General features: G+C 42.4%; 1 protein-coding gene across 1 annotated transcript in view; it reads left to right on the top strand.

The window, feature by feature from the left end:
* TENM3 (teneurin transmembrane protein 3) overlaps positions 1-19415 on the top strand; it is a 196423-nt gene that overhangs the window by 89189 nt on the left and 87819 nt on the right. The window contains exon 9 of the mRNA XM_029950079.1: positions 6013-6198. Within this exon, the coding sequence (XP_029805939.1) occupies positions 6013-6198 (186 nt within the window). The remainder of the gene's footprint in view (positions 1-6012; positions 6199-19415) is intronic.

A 19415-nucleotide genomic window follows, 5' to 3' on the forward strand; every position in this document is an offset into this window, starting at 1 on the left:
AACAATGTGCTCGATACAGGCACCGTTCAGAGGAGGGCCTCGATGCACATGGGAGGTTTTCAAAGAGATTTTTATTAACCTTTCTTGCCTTCTTTTAAAGATGGCAGCCAGCCATGGAAATGGGAGGGGGTATTTTCTGAGTAGGGGAACGGTACTGGAAAGTACTTAAGAGCATAGACTCTGAGATCAGATGCTTGGGTTCATATCTAACCTCTGCTACTTATTGGCTGCACAACCTTAGGCAGACTAGGATATGCTTTAGTTTACCCACCCATAAAGTGAATTTAATCAAGAGATTCTTGGGATGCATGGGTGGCTCAGTTGATTGAGCATCCCTCTTGATTTTGGCTCAGGTCATGATCTAACAATTGTGGGATCAAGCCCTGCTTCTGGCTCCATGCTGGGCATGAAACCTGCTTAAGATTCTCTCTCTCTCTCTCTCTCTCTCTCTCTCTCTCTCCCTCCCCCTGCCCCTCTCCTGCTTACTCTTGCAATCTCTCTCTCTAAAGAAAAAAAGAAAAGACACAGAGATGCTTTGGGAACGACTTGAATTAATGTATATAAAGCACTTAGTACAATACTTAGTCCAGGACAAATTCTAAATATGGCCGCCACCTCCACCACTACGACTAGTACCGCTGCTACAACATGTACCGTTAACAAAGATGCGCCTGTGAGAATATCGTTATATCCGTGGGAGAGTAAAGAAAAAGTATCTGGAGGTAAACGTTGGGTTGGGTCCAAGTTTGAGGGACGCAGCTTAGCAGTGACGGTTTAGACAATGGAGAATTCACTAGTCATGACGCTGTGTGGCCCGCGTGGTGAGGGCAGCATGCTAGAGCTCCCCGATAGATTATATGTCAGAGAACGTGACTCGTCAGACTCTGACGGCCCGAAGGCAGTTGGGAGCTCGCCCAGAGTATGAAGCGCTGAGCGTGTGCATTTGTTCGGAGATCCTAGAAATGAAAAGGAGGAATCCGAGGGCCATCTTAGAAGAAAACGAGACACAACTTGCTGAAGAGACATAACAGAAATTGACATGAGTAGCTGAATGTCTGCAACCAGGGCCGGCTGGGATAGGGGTCATGTCTCTGGAGAAGACAGGAGGCTGGGAAGGGGTGACGGGTGAGGGGCAAGGCAGGGTGCAGGGGAGGCGATGAGGAGAGACAGGTGAGATACGGAGGAGGGATGGCTTCGGTTAGGATACGCAAAGTAAGCAAAAATAAAAACTTGTAGAGAGGAGGAGGGGGAAGAATGAGGAGGAGAAACAGGAAGAAGAGGGAGGAGGGGGCAGGGAGAGAGAGCAGGAGAACAGGTGTTCGTAATGCTGTTGAGTAAATAGAGGCTGTGGAGGGCTTGGCTTCAGGGAAGGGGGCTGTCTACCCTTCCATTCCCCACACTGTTGCCTTCTCTGAAGACCTGTGTTAACTGGGAGCGGTTAAATGCAGGAAATCTGGAGCTGAATGCCCGGGTTTGGGTTGAACCAACCATTCCCTAGGCGTGTGTCGTTCATCAGCTATTTAGCGTCTCTGTGCCTCAGTTTCTTGCGACGTGGGGGCAATAAGAGTACTACCTTCTACAGAAGATGGAAATGAGTTCGTATGCGGGAAGCACTTAGAATAGGGCCTTACCCATCACAAGTACTTAGAAGTATTAACCATTAATCGAGGTGGTGGTGAGGGTGGTCATAGTTTTGGTGATAGAATTCTAAAGGCTAATTGTAGTTTGTCATCCTTAATTCTTGATCGATTCGGAAGAGCTTCCACATAAAAGTACCGCTTGGAGGGGTGCCTGGGGGGCTCAGTCGCTCAGGCGTCTGACTCCTGATTTCAGCTCAGTCATGGTCTCACAGTTCATGATATCGAGCCCCGCATCAGACTATAAGCCTGCTTGGAATTCTCTCTCCCTCTGTCTCTGCTCCTCGCTGTCCATTCTCTCCCCCCACAAAATAAATAAAGAAACTTTTTAAGAAGTACTACTTGGGTACAGCAGTGAAATGTGAAACTTATGAAATGCAAAGTATTTCATCTCTTATTACAACCTAATGGCATTAGCCTAATAGAAATCATGCTACGCAGTGAATTAACATGCTTATTTTAAGAAAAGAAAAAAAAAAAGAAGACAAGGAGTTTTTACAGATCACTCTTTCTTGGCACTTGGAGAACCTTGGGTAACGTGGGGGCTACCCTGTGACTCCTCAGCAACACGGGACACGTTCGTGTGCCATTCCTCACCTCCTGCAGATTGAATCCGGGAAGCCCGCACTAAACAAAGTTGTGTGCAGGCTAAGTTGCGATACTGATGCAAAACTTGTGTTGAAGCCCTAAGTAGATATCCTGGGCAAAGGGACAAAGAGACACCGTACTGCCTTTTCTTCCTTGTACTGTCTCCCTCTTGTCCCCCCCCTTTTCTTCCTTTCTTCAGCTCCTTTCCTCCTCTTTTCCCTCTCTTTCTTTTCCTCTACCTCCCTCATCTTTGGGCCATACATTTTTGGAGGCAGACAGAGGTTTATGTTCATTACTCCTTCGTAAAAATAGGGGTTGATTCAGAGAGCTGGGAGAACCAGAAACTGGTTAGAAAATTTCCCTAGAGCAAACAACACGTACAGGACAAATGGGAGTAAAACTGTAACCTGGGGCGGGGGGGGACTGTAGAGGACCCTCAGTGCCTCCCAAAAGAGTTTTAGGAAACCTCACCACTCAGCATTATGAAGCATCGGTATAGGCTTTATTTAAATAACACATTAACTTGTTCTGTCCTCTGTTCTTAAAAACCTAGTTTATAATCATAAGAATCAAAATAGGCATTTAATTATTTCTGTTCAGTCTTTATTCCCCTTTCTGGCTTCTGTGCGGAAAAAAAATGCATCCCACACACACACACACAAAATCCAATTAAAGTTTATAGATACAATTATTTGTATAGTGAAGCTGCTGGGTTCAGGTCTCTTATGCCTCCATCAGTAAAATGAGCATAATAATACTAGCTATAAAATAATACTTGTTTGAAATATTGTCATTCTAATTTGTCTCCCACAATTACCCAAGTAGGAAAGGAATGGCGAAACAGCCCTTTTTGTTTCATATAATGTTATTTAATGCATTACTGGAATTATTTTATAAAGGATAGTTGTTTTGGGTTTTTTTTTTGATACAGAGAGAGACAGAGCATGAGCGGGGAGGGGCAGAGAGAGAGGGAGACACAGAATCTGAAGCAGGCTCCAGGCTCTGAGCTAGGTGGCTGCACAGAGCCTGACGCGGGGCTTGAACCCACAAACATGAGATGTGACCTGAGCCGAAGCCAGCCGCTCAACCGACTGAGCCCCTATAAAGGATAGTTTATAGTTGATACTGTAGCTCAGACTAAGCCCCTATAAAGGATAGTTTATAGTTGATACTGTAGCTCAGAAGATAATTCAGTCTTTGGCCCCTGGCCGGCTTGAGTCAGTGGAACATGTGACTGTTGATCTCGGGGTTATGAGTTCCACCCCATGTTGGGTAGAAAGATTACTTTAAAAAAGCTTATAAAATAAGATAATTCGGGAAATTGCCATGAATAGCAAGAAAAATGAGGGGGGGAGTAGATGTTAATTAAGAGATTAAATTGGCTGCCAAAAGCACCTGTCATTATTTTACATATTTAGACTGATTTTTTTTCATGCGGATATAATCATTTTGCTAGTTGAAAATCTAATGTGACTCATACACAAAATAGATGATTAGACATAGCAGGTGAAGATCTTTGTCCCATCCCATTTTTACACCCCCAAGGAAAAACTGAAAAAACATATTAAACTCTCAGTATATGGAGTTGAATAATGAATGCAGTATTCTTCTTTGGAATAAATTAAGCACAGAAAAAAAAAGACTTTATTAAACTTTGCTGTTAGCTGCAAAAAGACAAAACGTAGAACACTTATCAATAATCAGACATGCATATATTCATCCTGTGAAAACCTTCTGGTTCATGTGCCTGAAATCTATTTGAATATTCCACACTTGCCATCTCAAGTTTGTAAACACATTGTAGATCACTTACATTTGTGGCTGAAAGTCTACTAGCAACGTTACTGAGAATTTCTAACTAAGCGAATCCAAAAGCAGAATGCTTGACCAGCTACTTCTTTTGTTGTTGTAGAAATGACCTTCGGATCTCTAAATTCAATGAGATACCACAACTGCAGAAACATTTAGTTAAGCCGTTACAAGAAAAGAAATGAATTATTTCCATCAGAAAGTTTATAGGTTTGAAAATAACAGAGTTTTCTTCTATCTCCATCAGCAGTTTGTCCATTAATTAGCCCTTCAATTCCACTTCAATTAAATTAACTCTAATTAATAAGTTCATTACAAAGATTGACGCACCTTGCTCAAAGCTAGTGTGCTAAACGCTGATAAACACCTTCGCCCTAATGAGAAATTGATTAGACGGAATAAAAGGGGTACCTCAGAAACAAACCTCTCTCTTCTAGAGCAGAGCTGAAGTTCTGTTCGTCTGAAGTTAATCAAATCATCTCGGATCTCTTAATCAAAAATTTAATTCAAACGAGATGGAAAATGTGGCATGAAAAACCATACACCACTCTCTTCCAGTTAATAGTCCTGGCTGTTGTTTATGAGAAATGTTACAACTCTCACAGCGTGGTGATATGCTGTTTAAGATTCTGCAGGACTGAGAGAATTGTGGGGTCTGAGGAATGTTACTTGGGCAGTGAGTGGGGGAAATAGGAACATGTGACCACATAAACACTTACTGGTCTTTAATTTAAAAATAAGTCTGTAGTCTATTTTCTCGTTGTTAGAAATGATTGCAGGTTTTTATTGTTCAGCATTTGTATTTCTGAAAGGAACCCAAAACCAAACGCTGGTCTTACAATCATGGAAAAAAGAGGTAGTTGATTTTTATTGAACTTTATATATAAAAAGTAGACTATAAAATGCCCTTCAAAGTTTTCTTTTTGTGTGGGTAGACATCTATCTAATCAAATACAGCTTTTAAAAAAGGTTTTGAAGAAAAAAATTATTTCAGACACAGTTCTTTTTATCGATTGAGCCTGTTATGTTTTTGAAGTCCTTTGGTAACTTTCAGTTATCCTGGTATCTGAAAAACCGAAGTTTCGCAGTGATAGAGTCAGGAGTTACATATATTTTTATACTAGTTTTTCTACTATTGTTCCTATCTGTCAACAGTAGGAATGTATTGAATAGGAAAAACAATTTCTTTTACTCACCCAGCATGAGTGTGTGTCAGAAGGAAGCCAATGTGCATACTATAAAAGGTTCTTTAAAAAAAAAGTTTCTATTTTAGAAATTTAAGCAATAGGGTTAGAAATAACCCCTTTGCAATTCTTGCTGTACGGGGGAAACCTAACTCCTGTAGGGTACCTGACATGCTGAGACACCGAAATAGTTCATTGATTTTTTTCTAATTGAAGATTTGTGTTTTGTTTTAATGTTGTATTTATTTTTGAGAGAGAGAACACGAGCAAGGGAGGGTCAGAGGGAGGGAGACACAGAATCCGAAGACAGGGCCCGACACAGGACTCAAACCCACTAACCCTGAGATCCTGACCTGAGCTGAAGTCGGATGCTTAACCTACTGAGCCACCCAAGCGTCCCAATATTTCATTAATTTTATGTTAATTTCATGTATATGTATGTGTGCGTATCACGTGTGTATTTTCCTCTCGTTATGAATCACATGTTCCATTTTGTTGGTAGCCTCTGTGTTTACACACACATATACAATATAGGAAATGATTTATTACAGAATTGTCATGTGTATTTTACGCAGCGAATTACCGCAACATATTAAACTAAATGATTAATTTAAAAAGTTAACGTTTACCATTTCTGATGCTTCCTAGTCGATGCTAAAATGTGCTCAGCAGGTAGATCCTTTCTATTTGTTTTCAGTGGTTTTGTTTTTGAGTTTCAGACGGAGCCCTGCTTATTCATTTCTCCTTCTCCCCGCCGCCCTTCTCTCCTGCTCTTCTTCCTCTTTCCTATACAGAAATCTGTTCGGTGGACTGCGGCTCGCACGGGGTGTGCATGGGGGGCACCTGTCGCTGTGAAGAGGGCTGGACGGGCGCCGCCTGCAGCCAGAGGGCCTGTCACCCGCGCTGCACCGAGCATGGCACGTGCAACGACGGCAAGTGCGAATGCAGCCAGGGCTGGAACGGGGAGCACTGCACCATCGGTAGGCCCCGCCCCTCGCTCCTCCCACTCCGCCCCCACCCCGCCCCCCGCCGGCCCTGCGCTGGGAGCTCCCAAGGTGCTGGCTAGGTTTCCCCACTTGAGAAAGCTCATTGCCTCTAATTTTCACTCGTCTTTATTTAAAAAAAAAAATTGCTTTTTCAAATAAGGCCCCCAAGTTACCAGGGCAGTTCGGTTCTTTTTAGGACAGCTGTCCCAAGTGTGAAGTATAAGAATTTGGTGGTTTGTGATGCCTCCAAAAATTGCCTCACCTACAGATGATTTCATGTCTTTCTTATAAATACGCCTCTGTTGAATATTTCTTCTCAGCGTTCCATTGCTTAACAGCAGTATTTGTTACTTTCAAAAAGATGCCAAAAAGTATGGGGCCTTTTTGCCTTGTGGAGATTCCAGCCCCACACATTTTAGCATCTGTCGATAATACTTGAGTCTCTGAGAAAGAGGTTTGACTTCCTGTGGCTTTATTTTGTAGCAGCGCAAGAAATACGGTAGAAGGAAATGCACAAGTCTAGCTGTTCTTAAAGTGATATGCTGATATGTCAAATACGATGATGTTCGTGAACCTCTGTAGGTTAAATAAAGCAAATAGGTGTTTAAGATCAAGATGTTGGGACGTAAATGATAGCTAGGATGGATGCAGAAGAATCCTGAACATACGTAGTACCGTATTTCAAGGTATGAGGTGCCTTTGCTTTTTACCATTTGAGTCCCCGAACTTAAAACATTTACTTAAAGAAAATACAACAAACGTAAGTAATAAATGTCTGCCTTCCTTCAGCGGAAGTGTACCATATTAGCTATAAATGACACAGTCTTACAAAAATTTCATGATTTGCATACCTTGACGTATGATGTTTTATGTCCAGAGGGTGTAATTTGCTAATTAGAGGGCGTCTCAGTATCTTAAAAAATGTCTTCTTCCAGTGCAGCTACACGTATTATTATACTGTACCTTCTTGCTCCCAGGAATTGGCTAGCTAGCACGTTTCTCATGGGAAAGGGGAAATCCCATCATTTTTTAAATTATCACAATTGTATCATTACAGAACTTCACGTAAGGTTCTTTCTAGTTCTCCTGACACGCCTGTCGTGTGATTTAAGGGCCCACCCCCACAGGCGATGACCCACGAAGGGCTCTCAGGACTCAGGCACTTGTGGCTCGTGACCATAATCGTTACCCGAAAGGGAAATGACCCGTCGTCCGGTGGCGCCTGGAGAAGTCCGAGCACAGGCTTCCTGGGTTCTGTGTCTCCCACCAGGAGAGGTCACATGGACCACACAGTACCGCACTGAACACCGACGTGTGTCAAGGACCACGTGCTTGAGGGCAGCCCATTTGAGACTGAGAGGTTTTATCACTCGGGCCGCTCTAAGAGGTAGCCTCTGTCTGCCGCAATCACCAAACTTCCAGAGTCTTAGAAGATTCTCCTGTCAGGCAAAATCTCTGTAGAGAACATTCAGTTTTCCAGGTGCCTCCCAAGCAGCAGCCCTGCAGACTTCTCCAGATCAGGCCGGGTGTGTTAACATTTTCCTGGGAAGCGTCCCCAGCGTTTCGCTGGTTGACCGTGAGCTTCCTGCCCGCGTCCCGGGAAGCATGGCATCCCCACTGAGGAAATTTGCAGGTGTGCGTGTTCACCCTTGCAAAGTGCTCGTCCCTGCCATTTTGATACGATTTTCCCCTCCTCTCCTCTTTCAGAGAGGCTTCTGGGGCAGTGGCTGCCTGTTGTTTACATGAACTACGTTTGTGAACTACGTTCGAGCAGCAGAAAGTTGATGGCCAAAATTTGTGGCTCTTTCTCTGGGACCAGAGAGCTCCATGCCCAAGTCCCAGAATGCCCATCTTCCCGAGAGAGAGCAGGAAAAATAGACCTCCGATCACAGTCCATCCATGTTGGGGCCCCACCACCCCCATACCCGTCAGAAGTGAATTGATTCCGGCTGGTGGGGAAAGGTTATATATTTGACTGACTATCTCCTAGGAGGTACAGCAAGCACACGAACATACAGCTTGGGAAACCGCCCAGTGTACTATGAAGTTTTCCGTAGGCAACTCTAACTTGCTAACCCACAGTTACTAAATAAGTCTCTCTTGCTGTCCTCGCTGACTTGAGTCATAGGACATGGTTGGTTTCCCACAGAGGAGCTGTTCTTGAACAGGTTTTCAGTCGTCTGGGAACCCACAGGAGTTTTGTGAGTAGCAGGTCTTTTTATTATAATGTAGCGTATCTTGTTGTGGTTGTTGACAATTCCACTTTCTATTGTCTTGTTTTAATTTGTTGCCTTTATACTCCGTATGAGTAACAATGTGGAAATAAAGGACCTGCTTCATTTAAAAATGAATGCGGAGAACCCCAGATCACTGTTTTGTCCTTCTCTACTAGTAGAGCTGCTTATTCCAGATCTTGCCCTGCAAAGATCCAATTACTTTTCTCCATCTACTTACTACCTGTGTGTATGGCCACAGTGAAGCCTAAGGGGCCGTTTAAAAAGAGGCCTTGGTGAGCCACTGATTTAAACAACCCCGGAAACTACAGTACGTTTTCTCATTTGGGATATGTTACTGTGTTGTGCATTTCCTCTCATTTTCAACACTTACACATCTGGCAAAAAGAAGCTGCCAGTTTATGAAAGAATACTCATAAATCAGCAGGATGTTTTTTCTCTCTCCACATTATGTGCCATCTCATTGAATACAAACGGGGAGGTTAATTGAAAGAGAGATGGAGGAGAAATTAAACAGTTAGAAGCAAACAAAAGTTCCCAACAGAAAGCAAAGAATATTCTTCATTAGTCATCTGACTGTCTTCATAAACTGTTCATGCTTTCATAAAACCATAGGCATTTTGATAGTAAAATAGGTTATGAATTTAGAGTGCTCACTGAACACCCTATCGACCTGCCTATTTTTATTAGTGTGTTCATATTTTCCTCTCACGGTGAGTCATGTGTTCAGCACATTGGGCATATTAATCCTCAGGTTCATTGTCCCAGGTCCTTCTCCTTTCCGGGGTTAGACTTTGGAAAGTGATGCATGCAGAGGGAAAATGAAACAAAGGGAAATCCACTTTTAGCGATATTATGATTAAAATAAGTATTTTTCCCTTCCTCCCCATCAAAACATTTATGATTACAGGACCCTTCCATAAAGAGAAGTTAGTTGGATGAGTAAACCACATCACACGTTACTAGCAAGTATTACTAACATAGTTTAACCCTAACAGCCCCGGGATAGATGCCCAACTACCATAATATCCTTTTGATGTGACCATTCCACCAGAAGGTAGAATGATTATCATATTCATGTTCCTTCTTTTGTCTCTAGCAAGATAGGAAAGATGTAAGAATATTTAGAGGACCCAGAAGCCAGATAAAATATATTAAATATAAGTAAGTGGTTTATAAATTAGAGTAGACATCAATGAAATATTGCAAGGCTATCTCAGTATAAACAAGCCAGAACAGTTCTGTATCGATCAAGGTCAAATCTGTGAACTGGGAGATGCTTGTCTTAGCCTTAATTCAGTAAGTTCACTGTTGACGTATTTAACCGAATCTATAACCACATAAAGGCAATCCTTTGCTTTGGCTCTCCGTGTTCTCTCCTAGAAAGACAGGAAAACTACTCCTCCGGCCTGTGGCTGGAGTTAATGGGCCACAGAAGCAATGCAGATGCCACACCAGCCTCTGCTGAACAGATGTTTGTAGGCAGAACTCACATAACTTTTAAGTGCAATCCAGCTGAATATTCTGGACAGTAGTAAATCCTAAGTTACCACATCTTGAGTGTTACTAACCTATAACTTCCCCCAAGAGCTATTCTTTGTAGCAGTTGCTGAGGAAAAAACTGTCCCTAGAGCCTTCCCTTTGTATCTGAGAGCACTGGAGGTTATAGATGAAATTGTGACCTGCAGGGGTGAGGGGAGCAGGGCTGGGGACCGAATAACACATTTGATTGTTATCTACGATGAAGTGTCATGAGGAAGGTAGGGAAGCCCCAGATCTATCTGTAGATGGGTGAATTATCTCCTGGAGGCTCATTGGTGTGTCCCTTTGGTATTTCCCATTGGTGTGTCCCATTTCCCCACAGACAGAAATGAAGAAAATGGGCTTCAATTGTTAAGTCATTGGTTAGATACAATGAAGAAGTTCATGTTGGAAGACATATTTAAATCCTGAAATAAGATCCTAAAGAAATGTTTTAATCTCGATTCCGTAATCATTTAGGTGTGAAACGCTGGTGGGGGGGGGTTATTTGGTTCTTTTTTAGTTTAAGGCGTGTTTTTAAGAGGGGAATTTTTTTGTAACTTCTTTCCATCCATTACGTCTCTTGAGTAGTGTCCCTATCTGAAGGAGCTCTTGAGGTCTCTTACAATTCTAGAATTTATTGATCTCTGCTTTATTTGGAAAATTATGAGATTTAAACAAAGGATTCCTTTTTTGTTCTCAGTTTCATGTAGCTTTTTATTTTTCCTGTGGCATTTGCGTGCCTTTGTTACCTTTCATTTGTTCATTTATTTCTTTATCCATTAGGCAATTATTGATCATCTCAGCTGTGATATTCTATTATTTTTTATGCAGGTTAATGGAAACATAAATGAAAAGGATGGGGTCTGAAATGAAAAAGGAGATGTGTTTTCAAATCAGCTCTGTGATTTATTCACTGTTACTTGTATCGTAACTGTTCTTAGCCCCAATTGGGATTTTTTTCCTAAACATAAAATGACTATAATAATACATACCACGTGAAATGTTGAAGCAGAATACTCCAGTGTTTAAGAGCTTTTGGGAAAGAAAGAGAGAGAGAAAGAGGAGACAGAGAGAGAAAGCACACGCACACACTTTTGGGGTTTGAACCATTGCTACACCATTGTTTCTGTTGTGTGTGGTCAGTGGCAAGTCCTGTTCCCTGGACTTCATTCTTGAGTTCAACCAAGGAAGAATCCAGAGGCAAACTCTTGAGCAGGCAAGGGTTTCAGCAGTTTAAGCAGAAGTCCACTCTGGAGATGAGATTGCTGTCACGCCCAGAGGTGGCAGCTGCCAGGGGGCGGGCTCATGTTTCCTCATTATGTCTGAATAGGTTCCGGATCATGGCTGACGTGCTTCCCGACTAGGGTTGCAGCCAGTCACCTAAGGGACTCCTCCTGTGGGTCAGGAGGGAAACCGTTGGGGCCCCCTCTTTGATCCTTGTCAGAGCTGTCATGGCAGCCTCCAGCCACTATGAGGCGCTAAAACCACGATGCAAATGAACTATCGTGAAGCTGGAGGTCCCTGAAGGGCAGTGGTCAGAGGGCAGCGTGCATGTGGCCGCCTGGGGCTGTCCCTGCCTTTGGAGCTTGGTTTCTGCCGTTTCATCACTAGGAAAGCCTTGTTCCTTGTTCTTGCTCATGTCTGACTGACGGCCTACCTCTTATCAGTGTGACCTTAGCCAAGTCGTTGTTATTGTTTTTTCTTTTAATGTTTATTTTTGAGAGAGCACCAGTGGGGTGGGGGCAGAGAGAGGCGGACAGAGGATCTGAGGCAAACAGCATCCCACACTGTAGAGCTCTTACTCTGTGGTTAAGTATAAATGAGGCACACCGTAACCCAGACGATGTCCTGGATGGTGTCACTTCCAAAACTAATACATAAAACAAAATGGCTGTCTGACGTGAAATCTTCATGTCATTGTTATAAAGTGTGACCTCGTCTCAGAATGGATATGGCTTAACAAGAGATTGCCATGTTTGAGTTGAGGGTTTTGAGAGGTGTTGCTTTCAGAAAGAAAGGGAGGGAGGGAGAGAGAAAAAGAGAAAGAGAGAAAAAGGAGAGAAAAGGGGAGGGAGGGAGAAAGGAAGGAAGGAAAGAAGAAAAAGGAAAGGAAAGGGAAAGAAAGGGGAGTCTATTGTGAGCGAGTCTCAAACACAAGCGTTGTTTATTGAGCTACATTGATTTTCATGTACTTTCAGGCAATTCAAATGGAAATCTGGCCTAGGGGAAATCCTAATTCCTTTAAGCTACAAAAGACCAGCTATTTGTTTTTATTCTAATTCTTTAGTACATTGGGAAACAGGATCATTAACGATCACAAAGACATGCTTTGTGTGTTCAGACAAAACTTAGACATACAGTATGCCGCATCCTTCTATTAAATACTATGGCTGCTCTGGGCTTTGGGAGACTGAAGATCAGAAATTGAAAATGAAATACACACAGCCGGGGAGTTACCTACCAACCAATATGGGGGTAAAAGAGAGAAAGATGAAAACTGTACTATTGAGGACAAAGCTTAGCCTTGTTCTCATTCTTACCTCTGGATAACGCTGAAAGGATCGTATTTTAGGTGTTCAATTTAAAAATCTGTGGCAATGTGGTTTCACAAGTGACCGCTCGGATATAGTCTTCACTTAGGTTACAAAATCGATATTCTTTGTAACTTCTGCAGTGTTCCCAAGTTGGGAATCAGATTTATAATAATAGGGAATGTGGAAGATCTAAAAGTATCTTTCTACATTTTTACTCAGACTTTGTAAGTCCTTCTTCAGTGAATGGGGGGGACCACATCACACCTGATGATGAGCGTCCTGGGAAACATTGGCTACACACGGTCAGGGTGATGGAGTAGTCACACAAGGGGTCTGCGCTCCGCAGCGACGTATTTGTCATGAGCGGGTAAAGGGGAAGCATCAGAGAGAAGCCGGAGCATGTCACTTGTATAGGCCTTCCTAAAATTTCGCGAGGGGACCGCTGGGTTCTCTGGTCACATGATCATCTGAAACTTGCAGATCCATGAGAGCCTTCATCTTTTTCCATTTCCACTTCCTCTCCATCCCACTTTTCCCTGTATAGGATGACACTGGCATGACGATGGGCACTTTGAGGATTCAGCTAAGGAGGCTCTGAGCTGGGGATGCATTTAGTTTAGATTTAATTGGATATATTTATGAGGTGTGAAATCAGTGCTGTCTGTGGTTGTTATTGCTAGCCATCCAGGAATATTCCTGCCACCCGCTGCCTCACCTAGTGACATGAAAGCACAGGGTCGGAGATTATATGAAGCTATAAATTAGTCCTGTGGAGCCTGGCGCCAGAAGTAAATAGGTAGCGGAGGCAAAATAAGGTTCGAAATGTATGGAAACAGACGTTCGCCTGTGGAAACATTCCTATTGTCATCAGACATGTTGCAAAAATGCCTAACTGAAAGGGAGGTTTTGTCCTGTCAAATATATACCTGATCATGGAACCTCTGTAATTATAAACTTACCGAAATTCTCTCGTCTGACTAATAGATCTCTTTCAAGCAATGTATCAGGATCCTAGCATTTTTAGGACACAAACGTGTCAGCGGTGTCGCAAAATTGAGTTCATCAGGGTGTGAAGTCACACGTGCCGCGCATCGCAGTGTGCCCCTGACTCTAACGTGCCTTCCAGAAAAAAATTTCTTGTTCATGTGACATGAAATACTAATATTGACAAAGATAACATAAAACTCCTAATATTCTCTGAGAATCTCACAACAAAGTGGTTACTGAATGTCATCAATTCAAAGAGTATTTAAGTTTGTTTATTAGATGATAGTCTTCCCTTTTAGCAATAATGCCAAAAATTTAAGGACATTAATAACAGATTTTGAGGCCAAATGAAATTTTGCTAAGCTATCAATAATGAAAATGATATTAAACAACCATACTGAATAAAGACTGAATTATCTTTCTGTTCAGTCTATAGAAGGCACTTCAAAATCGTTGTCTTATGAAGAAGCACCGAAAGAGTAAATATGGCACAAAAACACAGAAGGAAAAATGTTTATTAGAGATATGACAGGCACTTAAAAAAACACATGCTTTTCTGATATTTGTGGTGTTTTGCAGCTCAGAAATAATTTCCTTTGCTTTCTTATTCTAAATGACTACTCATTTAATACCTAACTTCATATTCATAATTTGGGATTCTTTTTCTGTTTTTTAAATTTATTTATTTATTTTGAGAGGGGGAGAGAGAGGAAGCATGCACAAGCCAGAGAGGGGCCGAGTCGGGGGGGAGAGAGAATCCCAACCAGGCTCCTCACTGACTCCAGGCTAAATCCCATACGCCATGAGATCAGGGTCTAGGCCGAAATCAGGAGTTGGATGCCTAACCAGCTGAGCCACCCAGGCGCCCTTGGTGTTCTCTTAAAGAGAGCCCCCCACAACGTGTAGTTTCAGACCCCACAAAACCTGCTTCTACCTCTGTTCCCAGCTCTATGACTTGATAACTGTGTGATCACGGGGAAATCACTGAAGCTCCCTGTGATACATTTTCCTCATCTGCTGAGTGGGGATGAAAATAGTATGGCCTCAGACAGCCAATGACGTCAGACATGGAGAAGAGCACTGAGAACATTTCCTGGCCCAAAATAAACACCATATAGATGTTGCTTAATGTTACTGTCGTCGTTGCTAGAGTTTGGGGACTAAAATTCATCAAGTTGGCAGTGACTGATTCTCCCCTACTGAGGCTTGTCCTCACGCAGAGCAATTAGCCGGCGGAAAAGCAAGAGCGTGTGCTGGCTATGAGAACGGCTACGCCTTCCACCTGCAGACACACCGAGTGGGGACATGGGTGCCTCGTGAGCTGACAAACATGGTGGAGGGGGCGTCCGTAGATGGAGTTGAGTGGAAGGAAATTCTTCTCAGCTGACTTGGTTGGCAGTGAAACTCCAGAGAAGCAAGAGCGCCTCCTGTGTGGTGTGCAAAACAGAGATCGGTCTTACCATCGCCCCTGATCTGCTCTCCCGCGACTCTGAGTGATTTGATGTGAGAAAGACAATAGCAATGCCTACGAGAACCTTGAGAGCCCCTTAGAGCTCATGGAGTATCACCCATGTTCCGAGAACCAGCCCGATTTTTAGATGTCTCTTTTTCCCTTTGAGATATTTCTAGTACCCATTTGGGGCTTCCCAATATGTATTTTTTCCATTTTAGTCTTTTTTTTAAATGTTTATTTTTGAGAGAGAGACAGAGTGTGAGCAGGGGAGGGGCAGAGAGAGAGACACAGAATCCAAAGCAGGCTCCAAGCTCTGAGCTGTCAGCTCAGAGCCTGACACGGGGCTCAAACCCACGAACTGCAAGATCATAACCTGAGCTGAAGTTGGATGCTTAACCAATTGAGCCACCCGGGCACCCCAATTTTATTTCGTTTTTAAGTAATCTCTACACCCAATGTGAGGCTCCAACTCACAACCCCAAGATCAGGAACCTTGTGCCCCACAGACTAAGCCAGCCAGGCACCCCTGAATATTTTTTTTTAATGAGACCCTTTAGTCACCTCTTTTGTAAAGATGCAAAACTAGTTACTTGACCTTTCTCAATGGTAGAGGCCCTATTAGGTTGTTTTTTTTTTTTTTCAGTGCTCTCTCTCTCTACTCGGTTTCAGTCCTTTGAAACCTGTGACAAAGATAATGCGGATTGAGCCGTGTTCAGTTTTGCTTCATTTTGATGAAGAGGTACTTGGCTAATGGGTGGCGGCGTGGTGTTATAGCTATTTTGAGGTTTTAATTCATCCAGCCTTCAGGTAGTTTTTCTCTTCAGGGTATAAGTCGTTCTTCTGTATCAGTTTGTGTTCCTTCCTGAGTACCAGTCTCAGCACAAAAGGACATGAAGTCTTGGGCTCAGTATAGTGACAGCTACCAAGCACTGGCGGCCCTGAGCTGCGGGCTGAAGTTGTCTTTCCCGGAGAGTTTGGTAGTCTGGTGCAGAAAACCCTCCTCCGCCATCAGAAATGAGTTTAATGGCCTAAATCTGAAACTTGAGTGAATCTGAACTGTGTTTCTGCCATATTCTAGTCTTACCTCCCGCACGTTAGGGTTTCTGAATCATGCTTCATGTCTGCTCACTTGAGCAACCCCATGCCCTATAAACCTTCTGAGTTGTTGAAATTTGACTCCGCTGACTTTTTGTGAAGCGTCTTGCAACTTGAACTTTCCATAGCCTCCCGTCCTCCCTTAGGCCATGAACCTGCCTGCACAAGACCAGTAATGCCTCAGGAGCCCCAGGAGAATTACGTCCTCCTGGGAGGCACCTGGGCGGCTCAGTCGGTGAGGCATCTGACTTCAGCTCAGGTCATGATCTCGTGGTTCATGAGTTCGAGCCCCGCGTCTGGCTCTGTACTGACGGCTCAGAGCCTGGAGCCTGCTTTGGATTCTGTGTCTCCCTCTCTCTCTGCCCCTCCCCTGCTCCCACTCACTTGCTGTCTTTTAAGCATTTAAATAAACACTTAAAAGACTCTAGAATTACATCCTCTGTTTGACAAATACTCAAGAAAATTTGAAATCGAATCTTCACAGAACTCTTACACCTGATTTCCTGTGTGACCGTCAGGAAAATCATGGTCCCAAGGGCCATCTTGATAAATGTTTTCTCATCATGTTGATGATTTATTTCCCGAGACATCAGTTTCTTTACCCCTAAGAATGGGAGTAACTATAGACGTAAACAACGTTTACTATTGACATCAGGCAATTGAGTGTCCCTTTTGCTCTGTCCTATCTTTCATGCTGTAATTTATCCTCACTAAAAAGAGGGAGTGGCCTAGAGCCAAGTCAGAGTTTTTCATCACAGGGTAGCAATGTCCCTGAGAGGTAAACTTCAGTGACGGGTATATTGTTGTGGGAAAACATTAAATGTGTTCTATACTTTAGAAAAGGGACCTTTTTTTAGGGTTTCTAAAACCCAGTTCTGAATGCAGTATCTGTTTTGTGAGTGAATGTATTTGGATGTAACCTGTATCACTCCATACAGGTGATTTGTGTACAAGGCCTGCAAGCATAGGAATTTTGAGTTCTTTAGAAGAAATATCCTTCACGTACTTTGGAGTCATACAATAATGAATTGTATACTATGATTGTTATTTTTGGACCAATTTTCCCTCCCGTCTGCCTCCTATGTATTACTTGGGTCTCAGTAGCTGCTATAAATTGATCTTGTTCCTACTCAACTTACTGTAAATGTCAGCAGCTATAAAGACAGTATGTTCAGGAAAAAATGGAGGACTCATTTTTCTCAAGTCAGAGCAGTAGATAAGAAAATGCTGGTTATTTATGTTGTTTTATAACCTCTTAGATATCATTGAAATATGCCAGATTTTTTTAGAATTGATTAACTTGATTCCCTTTTTTTTTTTTTTTAATAATGTTGTGTTTATTTCCCACCCTGAACTTAGTGGTTTTCTAGCTAGTTTTTCTTTTAAGTCTCCCAAAATAATTTACTATGCAGGTGTTTAGGGAAATAGGTTATAAATCAGAATTATTGTATTAAGGAAAATTTTGAGTCTGTTAATTAGAATTCAAATGTTAGGGGCAACTGGGTGGCTCAATAGGTTGAGCATCCAACTTAGGCTTGGGTCATGATCTCATGATTTCTGAGTTCAAGCCCTACTTTGGGCTTCAGATTCTGTGTCTCCCTCTCTCTCTGCCCTGCCCTGCTCCCATAGTGTGTGTGTGTGTGTCTCTCTCTCAAAACAAATAAACTCTTTAAAAAAATGGTAGATGCCGTAAAGATTTTTAAGTATGAATCTATCCATACCTAGGAGTTAACGTTTTGCTTTTTTCAACCTCATTTCTCATCTGAAGCCAATTTAAATGTCTTTTAAAAGTTTATAGAGACGCGATGTCTGAATACACACCAGTTAAATGTCAAATTTATATTGTTTTATTAACAGCCTGCCATTGTGTTCCTTTACTGATATACTGCAGTATCTTTTTCCATTTGGAACCCTTCGTTGATTTGCATCTCTTAAAAGCCATCAAAGACCTTAATTTCCACCTAAATCTAGCATACAGAAGGTATTAAAGTTCAGTTGACTGGATATACAATTTAACTAGAAATAAAAATGAAAAACACTCCTTTCAGTTCTTGCCAAGTTCATCAGAAGGCTTCCAGGAGAGGTTTGGGTCCAAGGCATTGGGAGTAAAATCAGGTGCAGAACAAGATGGCGGCGGCCGCTGTACAGTGGTGGCAAGGCAGAGAGAGACTGGAAGGTGGTGTCGGATCACAAATAGGTAATCTTCATTATGTGTAGCCATCCTTATCACCCCAGTGGAGCAAGGGAAAAGTCAGAACTTTGCACTCAGTTTCCTGTAAGGGCGGAAGAACGAAGCCCCCTTCCCACCGCGGCGCATCGGTGTGCTAACAGTGGTGGGATTCATCTCTGTCATTTCGCAAATATGACAAGTTGAAAAGAGCCTTGATTCCTCTTAAATCAGTTCCTTTGCCACCCACCAGTTTTTAAAATACAAGTTTGTTAATGGTGTTAGTCCTTCAGAAGCCATGCCGCTTCTCCCTTTTCATATTTAACATATTATCTTCACAGATGATGGTGTGACTAGAGCCAAATTTTTTTTTCTGTCGCTCTTCTTCATGATGGGTTCATTGACCCTCTCTTTTTTGAGTGCCTCTTTAGCGAAGCTGGAAAACAGCTGTCTGAAATATGGCTATTATTTCTAGGGTTTAGCCGACATGTGCCTTGGACAAATTAAGGAGCAGTCAAAGGAAGTCCATAAATATGAATACTTTGCCAGCTGCTTTTCCATTAAACTCTGTTGGTTGAATGAAATTAGCAAATAATTATGTTGGTGGGGAATCTACTATATCCAAATGTAATATAATGTCTTCCTTTAAAAACAGAGCTTAATTTTTTCCTGTACACCAAATTAGTTTTTAGGGTAATCTACATTGCAAATTGGCCGATTTGCATTAGAACTATGCCTGCTTATTCTGATTTGTCAACACCTCTTTTTTTTAAAAAGTCTTTAACATGGAGCTTGGGTGGATAAGACCATCTGCTTACAGAGTTTGCCTACAGCTCCGTCACTTAACACATGAGACAGGTTACAGCTGTTTAATTGTTACGGTGCTGAATGATTATCATTCTATTCAAAATTAATATTTATATATGTGTGCATAGAAAGCATGTGGTTAAACATAAGTGATCTTATTGTGAATTAATGGTATGAGGTATTCATTCAGTAGTCCCTCCCCCCACCCCATGAACAATGAAGGGTAAAATAATGCTTTTCACAGGCACTCCAACTCTTGGCTTTTAAGACACGTCCCCAAGAGCGATTATTATGCATGTGAGGAATCCACTCCAAATACACTGGAAAAAAATCACCAGATAGCTGCTGTTAAAAACGAAGAGAAAACTGTCTCTATGATTAGGACCCATAAGCTAACTCTTTCCTGCCCC

Source organism: Suricata suricatta, chromosome 1 (genome assembly GCF_006229205.1).
Source record: "Suricata suricatta isolate VVHF042 chromosome 1, meerkat_22Aug2017_6uvM2_HiC, whole genome shotgun sequence".
In the NCBI taxonomy this organism is placed as follows: domain Eukaryota; kingdom Metazoa; phylum Chordata; class Mammalia; order Carnivora; family Herpestidae; genus Suricata; species Suricata suricatta.